At 43.5% G+C, this 15,653-nt stretch overlaps 1 protein-coding gene across 6 annotated transcripts in view; it reads left to right on the forward strand.

Annotated features, from left to right (window-relative positions):
• Positions 1–15,653, forward strand: part of TXNDC11 (thioredoxin domain containing 11) — a 59,546-nt gene that overhangs the window by 32,965 nt on the left and 10,928 nt on the right. For all 6 annotated transcript variants that reach the window (XM_014544181.1, XM_014544177.1, XM_014544176.1 and 3 more), the window contains 5 exons: positions 375–487; positions 2,613–2,813; positions 9,788–10,580; positions 13,356–13,498; positions 14,273–14,382. In XM_014544181.1, the coding sequence (XP_014399667.1) occupies positions 375–487; positions 2,613–2,813; positions 9,788–10,580; positions 13,356–13,498; positions 14,273–14,382 (1,360 nt within the window). The remainder of the gene's footprint in view (positions 1–374; positions 488–2,612; positions 2,814–9,787; positions 10,581–13,355; positions 13,499–14,272; positions 14,383–15,653) is intronic.

A 15,653-nucleotide genomic window follows, 5' to 3' on the forward strand; every position in this document is an offset into this window, starting at 1 on the left:
CTCAAAGAAGGTGCAGTCGGAACTGAAACCTAAATGAGAAGAAGGGGCTAGCCATGGAAGTGTCCAGACAGAGAGAGAGCAGCATATGCCTGGGCTCTAAGGTGGGGCTGGTGAGTGAGGGGCAGCATAAAATGAAGTCAGATCAGCACAGATGGACAGAAGCAGTGGAGGTGATTGTCAGAGTGTTACTCAGGAGTAGGCGAGAGGTCTGTGTCAGGAGGAGGTTTCTTAGCTCCTCTTCCGTTCCTGTCAGGCTAGGTGACCAAAAAGGGCTTTGCTCTGGGGAATTTGTACGTCTAGAGTTGATCATTGGGTTTTGTGGTTGTTTTAAGGCATAGGCCTTTTCTTTAATAAAGGAAAATTTTCTGTTTCAGATTACCTAGGAACAGTACGATTTGGGGTTATCACAAATAAACATCTTGCGAAACTGGTATCCTTAGTACACTCTGGAAGTGTGTATTTACATAGACATTTCAACACATCACTTGTAAGTATTTTGAAATCACGTTTCTATTAGTGCAGTGGTTCTTAAACTTATTTAGGTCACAGACTTCTTTGAGAATTGGATAAAATCTGTGGACACTCTCCCTAGGAAAGTGCACATGAATTTATATGCAAATTGAGAGTTCTTACAATCTCACTCTAGGGCCCATGCCCCTGGTTAAGAACCCATGCATTAGAGGGCTCTTGAATTTAAAATCTAGAAATTCTTTGTTTATATTCTTAGGTTTTGGGACAGCCTTGTTAGTTTTCCTTCTTGGATGAAATTACAGAATTATTCTGTTGGGGAATTGTTACTCTGGGCCCATGTTCTCAGAGGTTAAGCTTCCATTGGGTGATGTTCTTTGTTCATTGGTTCCATTTATCGATAAAGAGTAGCAATATGGCATGCTTTTCTTCTTAGCTGATATAATGAATTTTGAAGTTCTTGTCAAGTCACAGTGAGAAGTTGATGACTTCTCACCTCCATTGTTGTCTTTGTTTCCTGATTTCATTTGCTTTTGGTGGACCAGCCTCAACTCAGCTATTCCTGAACTTTTGACCTGTATCCTGCTAGTCCTGTGCTTCTGCTCTATTTATTGTTGCTTCCTTGGTCCCAATATTGAGAGTTTACTTCTCTTAAATATTTTCTATTTCTAACTTCATTGACAGTATCAGTGACTTAAAGGTCGAGTGAAGACCAGTAGTCTCTCTGTACCCACCTTGGCTCAGCAGACAAATCTTGTGCCTTGTAGGTACAGGTCGGCAGCACTCTCCAGGGGACCCCTCCTTGGTTGCCAGTCACCCCAGCTTCTGCATATTTCTAGTAGACCACATGTTGTGCTTTCCTTCTTGCAATTTATATCCCAAAAAATCAAATGTATTTTCTAAATAGAAATGTTTATTACGATGTTTGTTATTTTAAACTCTCATCGTCCTACTTTGAGAATCACTGCTGTGATTATCTCTCCTCCACACACCCACTCACTCTCCTTGCGCCCCTGTCTAAGCTTCTTTTAACTCCAACTGCTTTTGCTGTCTATCATTTTTCTTCATCTGTCTTTCATAACATGCTATATAACCAACATGTATCATATTTATAATAAAGAGTACTGAGGAAGAAATTAAAATAGATAGAGAAAAGAAAATAGGACTATGAGAATGACACTGAAAAATATATTGGGTTTCCTGCATCCATTCCATAGATTAAAGTTGGTTGGTTGATTTACCAGCAGAATTCCTTTTATCAAATGAAATATTGTCACAATACTAGTATTTTAAAAAATAAATGCAATGGACATCTTTGTTATGAATCTATTTAAGTCTGTTGTTTTGGGGGTGGCAGGGTATAAAATACCTCATTGTGTGGAACCCTCCAAAGCACTTTTGTGTAAGTTTTGTTTCAAACTTACTGATATATATTATTGGAATTTCAAAAATAATTATATATTGACACACTTGGGTTGTTGTAGGAAAACAAAGCAAAATAAGCATCTCTTTCCTTCATTCTGTACACATAAAGTGTGATTCGTGGCCTTATGCAAGTTCTAGGTCATTTATGGATTCATTCAAATATTTGTTGAATTTCAGCTCTGTGTCAGTGTTCTTCTTAGCCACTTGGGCTATAGATGAGCAAAACAGATACAGATTGTGTCCTAATGGAAGGTTCATTCCTGCCCTTATGAGCCAGCCTTTGAGAGGCAAGGTGAAAATTTAAATGAACCATGACTCCATAATTTCTGTTCCCTTAGATATTCACTGATCCTTTTATAAAATAGCCCAATAACACTAATAGCTCCCCTTTATAAGGTGGTAGAGGTCCCTGTTGCCAGCAGCAGGCAGGGAGAATTATTTATTGATCGATGAATCTGTCTAATGGGAAAAAGATAAATCACACGATATGAAAGTCACCTCTTGCAACTGCTTTTGCTTTTTCCAGCCACTTGTGAGGAAATGCTCTGCCTGGAGAAGTAGAGCCAGGTTTTAACTGCATGGGCAGGGGCAGGTCGTGTGGCAGCTCTAGGCCTCATTTTCCTCACCTGTGAAGTGGTAGGGTTAATTGGTTCTCTTGAGGACAGTGCTGCTGTGCTTTGATCCTGCCCTGCCTTTTATCCCGTGTTTGTCCTTCATAGGTCTTTCCCAGGGAGGCCATCAACTACACAGCTGAGAACATCTGCAAGTGGGCCTTAGAAAACCAAGAGACACTCCTTCGATGGCTGCGGCCACATGGTGGAAAGAGTCTCCTGCTGAATAATGAACTGAAGAAAGGACCAGCCCTTTTTTTATTTATTCCTTTTAATCCCTTAGCCGAAAGTCATCCTTTAATAGATGAGGTAAGAGTCCTAATGTTAAAAGGTATCTCATAAGGAGTAGGAAAATCTCCATCCCTGGGACTTCTTTCATTGCATGTTCAGAATAATTTCCACGAGTAGCTGAGTGGTTGCCAGGAGTGGCCGTTGTGTTCCTACGGTTACTCCTTTCTCCTGTAAAGGGGCAGGAGAGCCATGCCTAGGATAGGATCCACCAAAGCCTCTCTGGCCACATTTACTGACAGCTGCTCAGGTCTGGGTGAGTCGGAGGGGACAGGGAAACCAAACCATGCCTCCCCAGAGAAGGACCATATGTCCCTCTTCCTTTGATGACTAATGTCAGGGAGTGGGATGGACAGCAACACAGGCAGGGTTTAGTATGGCCTAGGACAGTGGTTCTCAACCTTCCTAATGCCGCGACCCTTTAATACAGTTCCTCATGTTGTGGTGATCCTCAATTTCATTGTTACAAATTGAACATAATTAAAGCATAGTGATTAATCACAAAACAATATGTAATTATATATGTGTTTTCCGATGGTCTTAGGCGACCCCTGTGAAAGGGTCGTTCGATCCCCAAAGGGGTCGCGACCACTGGCCTAGGAGATGCTATTGTCATGGGGGCCGGCCAGACTGCTGGCCCTCGCCATCTTCAGCTCAAGAGCCAGGAGCAGTAGTGCTGACATTGGGATCCCTTATTTTTCTAAACCTTTCTCTTAGGCAGATAGCCAGAGTCTGCCCCTCCCTCCTGCCTTTCTGCTTCATCTGGTGTACTCACTTTGGGTGTGAGTTTATTTCATACATGGATCATTTGGAGCCACTTAGAGAGCAATAACAATCAGCAAAGAGCACCTGGGATTGCTAAATTGGATTTACTGGGGGTTTTATTTTTTTCTTCCCTCAAGGATCCCTTAATTTGGTCAAAACCAATTTCAGACAGCCAGTTTACCACTGGCCAGGTTAACCAGACACTGCCTGTCCCCAGCCTGTCCGTGTGCGCCTAATGGTGTGCCTAGAGGGAATGGGAGGCAGGATTCTTGTCCAGCCAGACCCTTCACTTTGTTTAAGTTATTATCCCTACAGGGGGACATTCTGAATGTTCGCTGCTATCCTGGTTTAGAGGAAAAAAGGAGAAATGAAGTAGCTTTGTTTCTGCTTTGATTAAGGAGGATTTGAAGTCTTAAGACTTAATTTCTTTAGAAAATCTTCACATTTTACTAGTATGACATGAGACACTCTTCCGAGTTATTAGACCTTTACTGCATCTAATATTAAGAGCTTTAAAACTTTGTAGAAAAGGAGGGGTTTTCAAGCAAGATGTGGGTTTTTACTTTAACTTTTAAACTTTCCTTCTGGAGAATTTTATTTTGTCTAGTTTGGGCATGCCAGGGTCCTGGGTGGGTGGTATTTTGTAGAGCCTATTTCTCTGTTTAGGAGGTTGTGGTTGGATTTAGATACCTGGTGTAAGGACTCTTCCCTTCCAGCCCTTTGTTCCTGGCTGAATGTCTCTCCCCATCTCCGCTGACTCGTTTGTCTATGGCTAGGCCTTCTGTTTATTACACTTTTGCCTATGGCTCCTTTCCGCAGGGTTCATAGTGTCCTTGCAAGGTGAATGGATTACCTTAACCTGTGTGGTTAAAGTTGCTGAAAACCAAGTGGCATCTTAGCAGTATTGGGAATTACTTAGCAAGTAAAATTTAGGAGATGTTTACTGAGCACCATGTCAGGGAGCCACAGGGGAGAAAGTTGGAAAAGATACAGGCTTGGTCTCATGGTCTCAGGGGCTTGTCCAATAGGGGAGCAAGAGCCTGCTTATAATTCAAGGCAGAGGAAGGTCTGCCCCAGGAATTGAAGGATAGAAGGCTGTGTCCCAGGAAGCTGGGGACTGGGCAAAGGAGAGGTTGGGAGAGGCTGTGGGAGGGGCAAGTATTTGAGACTGACCTTCATTAGTGGCCAGGGTCTTAATAGATTGAGAGAAATTTATGGGAAGGAACAGCTTGAGCAAAGGCATAGGGCTGGGGAAGTTGCAGCAGTTTTAGGTTTTAGAAAATAGTACTACAAGTTGCCTGGCTTTCATAAATGGCTGATTGGAGAAGACCCCAAAAAAACCTTTGGAAGAGGGCCCTTAGGTGCTTCTTGGAGGACTTTAGCATTCATCATAGCTATCAAAGTCTCACTGACAGTGTAGAAATGTCAGGAGAGCTGTGTGTTACTATTATTAAAGTTTTCCTGGTAGCAGTGTTCCATAAAAGAGAAGAATAGTAAGATCCTGAACTTGGATGCTGGTGGTGGGATGGGAAGGGGGTAATGCCAGGGAAATAGTGACACATTGACCAGAAGTAGGAAGGGTGGGAGGAATGAACACACTTCACAGGGTGAGTTCTAAACTCATTGGCTCCTCAAATACAAAATAGTTTAAGCCTAATCCTTATTTTTCCATTACCACCTTTAGGCCTAATTTTGGGCAGACAGCTGAGGAAGCTTACATTGTGAGAAGAATGAGGTAATCGTGGAATGAGGGTAGTAGGGTTGGGGGCTTGCCAAGCAAGGAAGTTTGGAGCAGCTGTAGTGGGCAACGTGATGGGGGTCAGTAAGATGGCCATGTGGTGGCCACACTGTGAGGCCCAGTCCAGGACCAGGCAGCTGCTCCCACACACATACCCACTCTCCCCACAGGAGAGCACAGCCTGTACTGCATACAGCATCAGGCCATGACCCCTGGGTCACTAGAGTCTAGAGAGGTCATAAGACATCTCAGTGTCCTTATCAAGAGATGCTTCCCGCAGCCAGCAGAGTCTTTGTGACTTGTTTTCGGCTCTCACAGCCCTGCTTTGAAGCATTCATAGTCTGTGAGTTTGGTGAGCAAAGGTGGTTATGTTGTTCAGATTTACCAATTTCTCTGATTAAAGAAATGGAATGAAGCAGTTACAGTGCAAACAAACTTATTTGCCAAAATTTCCTTATTAGTTCACATGAAATTAAATATGGCATCAAGTGATTTACATATGGGATGTAACTTGAGCTACAGTTTTCAAAACTGCCTGTTATATAAAAGGAATATAGGCCTGGTTGGTGTAGCTCAGTGATCAGAGTGTTGCCCCCCCACACCGAAGGGTCTCGAATTCGATTCCCAGTCAAGGGCATGTACCTGAGTTGCAGGTTTGATCTTTGGCCTGGGTCTGGGCGTAAGTGGAAGGCAACCAATCGACGTCTTTCTCCCTCCCTCCCTCCCTCCCACTGTCTCTAAAAATCAATGGGAAAAATATCCTAGGGTCAAGAATATAAAAAAAAGGAATATAAAAGTAAAAACTGGCTCACTTTACAGGAGAAAAATAAAAATTCCTCATTCTTCAAGAGCGTTACTCTATACAGAATAGTTTCTTCAATTAAAAATATCCTTGATATGGCTGCTTTGTGAGAAAAAGAATGAAAGATGAGAGAAAAAAGACTTTTTAAGGGAATTTTGCTGTACTTAATATACTCCTACTTGGACCTTTTGTAAAAGACTTCATAAATACTTGAGTTGGCGGGGGCGGGGGGCGGGCATGGGTAGGAGTGGTAATGTACTATTGTGTCTTTGAATATTAAGCAGTACCAAGATGGGGCCAGAGGGCAGCTGGGCTCTTTATGGATTGTAGAGGCCTGACCTTACTAGTATAATATACGATCAGAGTCTTATCCAAAAAGGGCTGAGAGGCTTATGTTATGTTATGGGGAAGAAACAAAACACTGGATATCATCTAAAATGACCTTTCTTTTGTGCCCAAGAACTATTCAAACTATTTTTCTGTACAAATGCATATGTCTTGGATTAACTCTCTCTATAAATATATGTTATTAAATTTGGAGGTTTTTTGAAATTGGAAAAGCACTCATTAAATGGCCTTCACACACATTTAATGAAAAATAATCCTGAGTGGCTTATTCTTTTAACTGACTGGCAAGATTTGATCCAAGTTAGCATATGATTCTATTTTAGAGAGTAAATACATTTTGGAATATGACTTGCTCGTCTTTCTTTTGAAACTGGGGCGAGTGATGGGTGGTGAAAGTTACTTAGTTTGGAAATGGAAGAGTCTTGGAATGAAATATAAATCTAAATGGCTAATACCCGAGGGCTAACAGTTAATCTTACTAGGAAATGGGAGCATGTAAGTGCCACTTGTTCAACAGGTATTTATTGAGCATTGTTTTGTGCCTGGCTCTGTACTAGGCTCTGCAGATAGCAGGATAAATCAGATGTGGTTTGTGCCCATGAGGATTCATAGCTTGGGAAGAGGGGCATCTCAGCAGACACTTATGAGATACTTTAGAAAGGGCTCTGGAACCCTGAAGATGCAGAACCCAACTCTTCTGGGGTGGGGATGGGGGTAGCTTTACGGAAGCAGCCACCCTGTCCTGGGTCTTGGGATGGCATTGAGGTTTGTCAGATGGAGTAGGTCCTAACCAGGCCTCTAAAGGCATGGCATTGTGAATGGGCCTGGCATGGTCTAAAGAGGGTGGGGTGACACTGGAAAGGCATACGCAGGCCAGATTGTATTAGATTTTTTGCTACAGGTAATAGGAGCCATTGAATGCCATTTTCCAGAGGAGGCTCATGCTTAAGGCAGTATTTTTAAAAATAAGTGGTACCCCCCAGCGGCTCAGGTGGCAGCAGGCCTCAGGCGTGCTCCTCTGTCCCTCTAGACAGCGTGAAGTTTGGTGAGGTCGCCCTGCAGCCCCCTGAGTTGACCGCCAAACCCAGGAAGAGCATGAGCACGGGCCAGCCTGGCAAGAAATCACTGATGTTATGCTTTTGAGCCCTGGCAGTGTGTCCTGGCCTCCATCCACCTCCATGATCCACCTCCATGACCTGGATCATGGTGGAGGAGAGAGAGCGGGCTGTGCAGGCCTACAGGGCGATAAAGAAGCTGCAGTGGCAGTAGCAGGGGCCTCAGTCATCCCACCTCCCTCCCAGGAAGAAGACCTGCCTTTGAGAGACTACCTGCACTGGGTGGGGGTGAGGGGCAGGGGGTCCCCAGATCAAAGTCCTTTCCCTGGACGCACCCCCGGACACAGCCTGGTGCTCCAGCTCCCGAGTTCGGGAAAGGGCTCCAGTCTTTGCTCTAATTTTTTCCTCCCTAAAGACCACTCTTTCAAGCGAGACCATCCGCCAGGCCCATCCCACTGTACATCATCTGTGCCGAGCCCCTATAGAAGGGGCCAGAGCCTGGTTGAGTCATAGTCAGTCACCCTGGCACTGTTCCCAAGCCTAGCATCACCCTCAGCTGTTCTGCACACACAGGTCCAGGCTGAGACAACTGCAGACCAACCCCATAATCCCATCCCTAAGTGCCAATTGATTGTAGACACTGTGAACTCAGGTCAACCGAATCCATCATAGGCTCCCGAGATTCACTGAGCAGCACAGCTGGATTTGAGGCAGGTGGTGGCCAGTGCGGGGAGGGGCGGGGACAGGACCCATGAGAGGTGGTCGGCATCTACACTGCCGGCTCCCAGTGCCAGTTAAGTCCCCACAGAGGCAGCTGGAGTCCGTGCAAGCCTTGGTTCTGTGGAGACCAATGACAGCACCACACCAAGGGGTGTGGGCCTCGGGAAGCATTTCTCACTGGGGAGCCGTCCTTGGGGGAGAACCGCCTGGGCAGTTGTCTGTCCTCCAAACAAAACCTGACTTGGGTTCCCAGCTCTCAGATGCAAGGTGCTCTCTCCCTGCCTGTGATACGGAGTCATTTCTGTCAGAGACCACTGTTCCCTCTGGGGGGGTGTGGTACTTAGAGACCAACATCTGGGTTCTAGGAATGCTCACTGATGCTGAGATGTCATTGTTTCTAGACCATTTTTGCAGACAGGCCTTAGGAATATACTTTCTAAAATGTATATATATGTAACTAAAGTTCTGAATTTGTATTGATATTTGCTATTAAATTTTAATATTAAAAACAAAATAAGTGGGGTCCTAGCCAGTTTGGCTCAGTGGATAGAGCATCAGCTTTCAGACTAAAGGGGCCTAGGTTCGACTCTGGTCAAGTGCACGTACCTCAGTTGCAAGCTCAATCCCCGGCCCTGGTCAGGGTGCTTGTGGGAGGCAACTAATCGATGTGTCTCTCTTACATTGATTTTTCTCTCTCTCTGTATCTCCCCCTCCCTTCTACTCTCTCTCAAAATCAATGGAAAAAATCCTTGGGTGTGAGGATTAACAAAACAAAACAAAAAAAGTATTCACAGTGTGGAAGCTCAGTTAAAGTAGGGGCCAAAAAAATGGTGGTCTGTGACAGCTGAGGGCCTGAATTGAGGCAGTGGCCATGGGGATGCAAATGAGGGACCTGCTTTCCCAAGCTGAATTCAGAACTTACTGGATTTGAGGCCTGCAGTGAAGCAGAGGAGAAAGTGAGGATTAACTGATTTTTTCAGTTTGATGATGCCCTTTCCCTGAGGAGGGTGGGTACAGGAGGAAAAAGAGATTATGGGGGAAGGCAAGATGGATGGGTATGTTTTGAAAAACGTTGAATTTGCAGCCTGCGAGGCATGAATTTATTTGGAAATATATATGGCGTGAAATGCTTTGATTCAACTCATTAGTTATTTGGGAAGTTTTTTACTATTAGTTTAGACGAAGAAAGACGTATGGAAGAGTTTTCCAGGTGTAAAGGAAATTTACTGGGAATTGAGATTTAAATTCTTTTTCTGGTTTTTCATCAACAACCTGGATGTATATTTTGAGGTGAGCCACTTCACCCCTCCATGCTTTGTTCTTGTCATATGATAGGCCAAAACATCTACCCTAAGACCCCTTTCGTCTCTAAACAGTTGGTTCACTATTTGTTAATAGAATTACATGTTCTGAAAAATAATCCTAGCCTCCTTCTTAATAGATTTCGGTGTAACAGCTTTTGATTTGACACAGTGCTTCCAGCCAGGGTTCCTACTTGTGAATCAGATTAGGATGATTTCTAGGCCTCTGTCATCCCATGCCTCATGCAGCCCACCCTGTGTTGCAGATCACCGAGGTGGCCTTGGAGTACAACAACTGTCACGGGGACCAGGTGGTGGAGCGGCTCCTTCAGCACTTGCGGCGAGTGGATGCCCCGGTGGTCAAGTCTCTGGCATCTGAGCCCCCAATCCAGCTGCTGGACCCGCCGCTGATAACGGCGTCCCCCTGCTGCAACACTGTGGTGCTGCCCCAGTGGCACTCCATCTCCAGGACCCACAATGTCTGTGAACTATGTGTCAACCAGACAGCTGTGGGCATTAGGCTGAGCTCGGTTAGTGTGCCACAGTGCAGCTTTCTCGAGATGGCAGCAGCTCTGGATTCTTTCTACCTCAAGGAGCAGGCTTTTTATCATGTGGTGTCGGACAGCATGGAGTGTAGCAATTTTCTGAGTTCCTACAGCCCTTTCAGCTACTACACTGCATGTTGCAGGACTATGAACAGGGGTGTGGCAGGCTTCATTGATTCTGAACCAGATGTCTTCAAATCCCCAAACATTGCATTTTCTTCCCTCGAGAAAGAATGTGAGGTTGATACCCCAAGCTCCGTTCCTCACATTGAGGAGAACAGGCATGTCTTTCCTGAAGTGGACATGAATAGCACAAACTTCACAGGCCTGAGCTGCAGAACCAATAAGACCCTGAACCTCTACCTGTTGGATTCAAATTTGTTTTGGTTATATGCAGAAAGGCTCGGTGCTCCTAGCACCGCTCAGGTGAAAGAATTTGCTGCAATTGTTGATGTGAAAGAAGAATCTCACTATATCTTGGATCCAAAACAAGCTCTTATGAAGTTCACCCTAGGTACTGTAGGCACTTTACTTCCCCAAGCACAATAAGTTTGCATAACTTGATATAGGTAACTTTTATCTAGGGATCTCATTACATTTGGTCATGGGGGTGATGTCAACTCTTTAGCTCATTTGAAATACTTAGGCTACACTGGTCATAATTTATAAGAAGCTAATTTTGTCTATTAATTGGAACAGAAACTTTCTAACTTAAAATTTTTGGTAAGTTTGTCATTTAGCCCTTGGGGGTAAGAGTCAAACATTCCAGATTGGCAGTACCTGTCACATTTCTAAGATAGGGAGAGCTGCAGTGGTAGAAACCTGGCCACTGTGATGGAGAGCCCTTTTGGTGTGAATGTCCCATGGGGCTGATGAGTGTGAATCCTAATAACAGCTTCATTCTCAAGGAACTTAAACAGAAAGCAGTGAACAATAGAACCGCCTGTCCTCCCTGTTTGTCTCAAAGATTTAAATGTATAAGTGTCAAGGCCTAATTTCTGCTGCTCTTTTATAAGGGTTGGGAAATGCTGCTATGACCTTGGGTGCCTAGATTGTAATAAACAAGTGTCAGGTTGCAAACCACCTTTTGTGAGGTAAGACCCAGTCATTATAGGAGAGCTTGCCCCTGGGACTGCTAGGGGCTTGACAGCTGCAGTATCTAACCCACACTGCCCTGTTCCCAGGACCATGCTGACATCCTTGATATACACACAAGGAAGTGAGAATTCAAAAGCCATGTTAGTTCAGCCTCATTGGAAACACCAGGGAAAGTCAATGTTTGCCAAATGGAGGGAGGAGGAATTTGGTAGGGAAAGAAGCCTTTTGTTTTCAAGTTTTAGAGAGTATTATAAAAATAAAGTTAGAGCCCTGAGTAACAGTCCTTTCAGCTGTCTTTTTTAGAGTCCAGGTGAAGCTTGTTTCTTCCATTAGACACATTTGAAAAGGCTTATATCAATATGACTTTGTTCTATATCAAATTATATGTTACTAGAGGCCCAGTGCACGACATTTATGCACTGGAGGCGGCAGCGGGTGGGGGGTGTCCCTCAGTCTGGCCTGCATCCTCTCGAAGTCTGGGACCCCTCACTCTACCACCCGCCTGCAGTGGAGGCAGGAGTGGCTCCCGTCACTGCTGCTGCACTCACCAGCCTGTGAGTGGCGCTCTGGCTGAGCGGCACTCCCCCTGTGGGAGGGCACTAACCAGCAGGGGGCAGCTCCTGCATTGAGCGTCTGCCCCCTGGTGGTCAGTGCGTGTCATAGCGACCGGTCATTTCACTGTTTGGTCGATTTGCATATTAGGGTTTCATTATATAGGATAAACAGGAAGGCACCTGAGTGTTTAAAGGACCCTGTGACCTGTCACTTTGTGTATTCTTATTAATTTTTCAAATTGCTTCCAATTCATGTTTTTTTAAGTTACATTTTGGTGTACTGAGTTTTCTTAAAATGAAATAAGCCTGTATTTTTTTAAGTAAGTGTTTATTGAATTTTCCTGAATTCTGTTCAGTTATACCAGTGGTTCTCAACCTTCTGGCCCTTTAAATACAGTTCCTCATGTTGTGACCCAACCATAAAATTATTTTCGTTGCTACTTCATAACTGTAATGTTGCTACTGTTATGAATCGTAATGTAAATATCTGATATGCAGGATGGTCTTAGGCGACCCCTATGAAAGGGTCGTTCAACCGCCAAAGGGGTTGCGACCCACAGGTTGAGAACCGCTGAGTTATACCCAAGTACTCAATGAGCTCATAATGTAGTCACTTTGAATTTAAGGGTAATCTGAAAGAAGCCTTAAGATTCCTTTTCATCTTCTGTATCTATTCTGGAACATTGAGCTCAGTTGTTCTTTGCCCTGTAGTTGGTGTCAAAAATAAGGGTCCTTGTAAAAAAAATAACCCACATATACTAGGAGTCATGGTCAGTTAGGAGAGTTGACTCTTTAAGTCAGCTGTTTCTGGGGCAATCTCAGAATTTAGGGTTCATACAGAATAGGAAATAATTCTTGGTTTTATGTTTCAAACACATATCCAAGTAAGTGTTATTCAGCGCTGGTAATGAATTCTCTTTAGCATTCATGTGACATTCTTCACTTCCTCTCCCTTTGCAGAAGATTGCATTGCTCTTTAAGACCTCAAAATGGAGAGAGTTAGATGAAAGAAAAGGAAGTGAAACTCAGATTAGTGCTGTTTTAGATGATACAGTGGCCTTTTCGGGGAGGGTAAAACTGTTGGTTCAAGTTAGGTTTTTGGATTATTTATGTGTGTTTTTTAATGTGCTTTTCTGCTAAGTATATTTGGGTTTATTTTTCTTAACCTTTTAAGAAAGAAACTTGAAGAACTTCAATAAAGGAAACAAAAAACATAGCTCCTTGTCCTCAAATTAATGAGTGTTAAACAACTAATACATTGCAGTAGACTGGTGCAATTATTGCATGTGTAGTTATAGTTAAAGGTCTTAGTATTGTAGATTGAAATCTCTTAAAAGATGTGTCATGTTGATGATTTATGCAATTTCAGGTGTCTTGTTAGGAAAAAAACAGGATATTAGAGCATCTAACAATGCATGGTGTTTTGTTATCTAAATTACTGTCTGCTGAGTTAATATCACCAGAACAAAACCTGGTGCCACTCTGGGCAGCTATGTTCAGGGTTTTGCATGTAGCTGAAGTGTTAAAAATGTGAGCCTGTGAAGTCATCCCAATTTTTAAAATGTAGAGTTTAAAGTAGGCCAACTACTCTCCTTGTACTTAGAGAAAAGTTGATCTCATTTTCTCTTTATTTTTAGAGTCTTTTATTCAAAACTTCAGTGTTCTCTACAGTCCCTTGAAAAGACATCTTATTGGAAGTGACTCTGCCCAGTTCCCTTCTCAGCATTTAATCACTGAAGTGACAACTGATACCTTCTGGGAAATAGTCCTTCAAAAGCAGGTACGGATCTGGTTAGTGTGGCTCAGTGTTTGAGCATCGACCTATGAACCAGGGGGTCACGGTTCGATCCCCAGACAGGGCACATGCCCAGGTTGTGGGCTCGATCCCCAGTGGGGGGCATGCAGGAGGTAGCCTATCAATGATTGTCTCTCATCATTGACGGTTCTATCTATCTACTCCCTTCCTCTCTGAAATCAGTAAAAAATGTATTTTAAAAAAAAGCAGGCATGGAAGCATGAGAGAGGCAGAAATCAAGCCATCTACCTTATTAAAATTATTTCTAGTCCTGGCCGGTTGCTCCATGGTTAGAGCGTCGACCCAAAGGTTCTTGGGATCAATTCCTAGTCAAGGGCATGTACCTTGGTTGCAGGCTCAATCCCCAGCCCCTGTCAGGGTGTGAACAGGAGCCAACCAATCGATGTGTCTCATGTCTCTCTCTCTCTCCTTCCCCCTCTCCCCCTCCCCCACTCCACTGTCTCTAAAAATCAATGGAAAAAATATCCTCGCTCCTTGAGTAAGGATTTTTAAAAAAAAATTATTTCTAAAGCTGGGGTGAGTGGTTGGTTTTGATGTACAGAAGATTAACAGGACAGATGTATGAATTACGTGTGGTTTTCTAATTGCAAAAGTTCTTAAGAAAGCACATAATCAAAAAAGTCTGAAGATTAATTTTTCACTGTAATATATACACAAGCAGCATTTATTGAATGCCTGCAGGGTTCTAAGAATGAGGGCCTGAGGATCCCAGTCACAGCCATCTCCCCTTTCCCACAGGATGTTTTGCTGCTTTATTATGCACAGTGGTGTGGCTTCTGTCCTTCCCTCAATCATGTCTTCATCCAGCTAGCTCGCCTCCTGCCAACGGACACATTTACTGTGGCAAGGTAAGGAAGCCTGTTCTGCAGCACCTTTGGCTGTATTCATCTTCCCTCTTCTTTACAGCTTAGCCATATGGTTTGCAAGGGTCTGCCAATTTTTCACTAACTTTGGGAAAGACTTGTTTGAATTTAATTATCAGCTTAAAGTCATGAGCAAAACCTCATTGAAACCAAAGATTTCCAGAAGAATTCTGAGTGTTTTTTCTATGATGTTGAGTGTATTTAGCCCTGATTGAATTCATAAGAGGGTGAGTGCAGTTCTGTGGGAGCAGTGCTGACCTGGTTGTTAGGACAGCCCCCTGGAGAGGCCAGCTTCCTGGAATACCACAGGAAGGGTGCCCTGGAGTTGCATAGCACTAGGGCCTCGGCCCACTGAAAGGAAGCCAGTCCCTGGTTTGCTGCCAGCCAGCCCTGGGACCTGGAGTAAATCTCTCCACCAGGCCTTGTTTTTCTCCTCATTTGTAAAATTGAAAGGAAAGATTGGTCGATATCCACATGTTCTAGTTTTGTGATTCCGTGGAAACTGTATGTGATCTCCTCAGTAAACAAAAAATTTAAAATTGCGTTTTGTAAAAACAGGGCTCAAATAAAGAGGTTTTGGATAAGGAAAAAAGCAGTTTTGGGAGAAAATTATTTAGATACGTATAAGGTATATCTTCTCTCCCTCTCCTCCAGATAGATTACAATTAAATATAAAATATCAAATCACAGAAAAAAAATAGCAGATAGACTATTGGATTGGCTAGCTCCTTTGAGAAATGAAAACTTTCCAAAGTGAAGCAGTTTAAAAAATAATGAAAGAAAATGAACAAATTCCACTAGAAAAATTGAGCAGTGAAAATAAATAAGGAAAACAGACTAAAAAAAATTTAACAGTTGTATTTTATGTCATATATATTTCACCTATTATATATTCTGTAAGTGATGATGAGAGCCAAATTTGAGGAGTTACATTGCTGAGATATATATATTTATATATATACTAGTAGCCCGGTACACGAAATTCGTGCACTGGGGTGGGGGGGGCGTGGAAAGGGGCCCCTCAGTCTGGCCTTCACCCTCTCCAATCTGAGACCCCTCAGGGAATGTCCAACTACCTGTTTGTGCCCACACTTTTAACAGATAACAGCCCCATTGTTGTTTCTTTCTTATGCTTAAAACCATTGGAATTAGTAGGTATTCAAAGTGTGTATACATTTTGGGGGGACACCCTGTATATCTCTTGTCAGTGGTGAAAGAAACCAACAGCAGATTTGGAACCCCCAGACAGGGAACCT

Source organism: Myotis brandtii, unplaced genomic scaffold, assembly GCF_000412655.1.
Source record: "Myotis brandtii unplaced genomic scaffold, ASM41265v1 scaffold355, whole genome shotgun sequence".
In the NCBI taxonomy this organism is placed as follows: domain Eukaryota; kingdom Metazoa; phylum Chordata; class Mammalia; order Chiroptera; family Vespertilionidae; genus Myotis; species Myotis brandtii.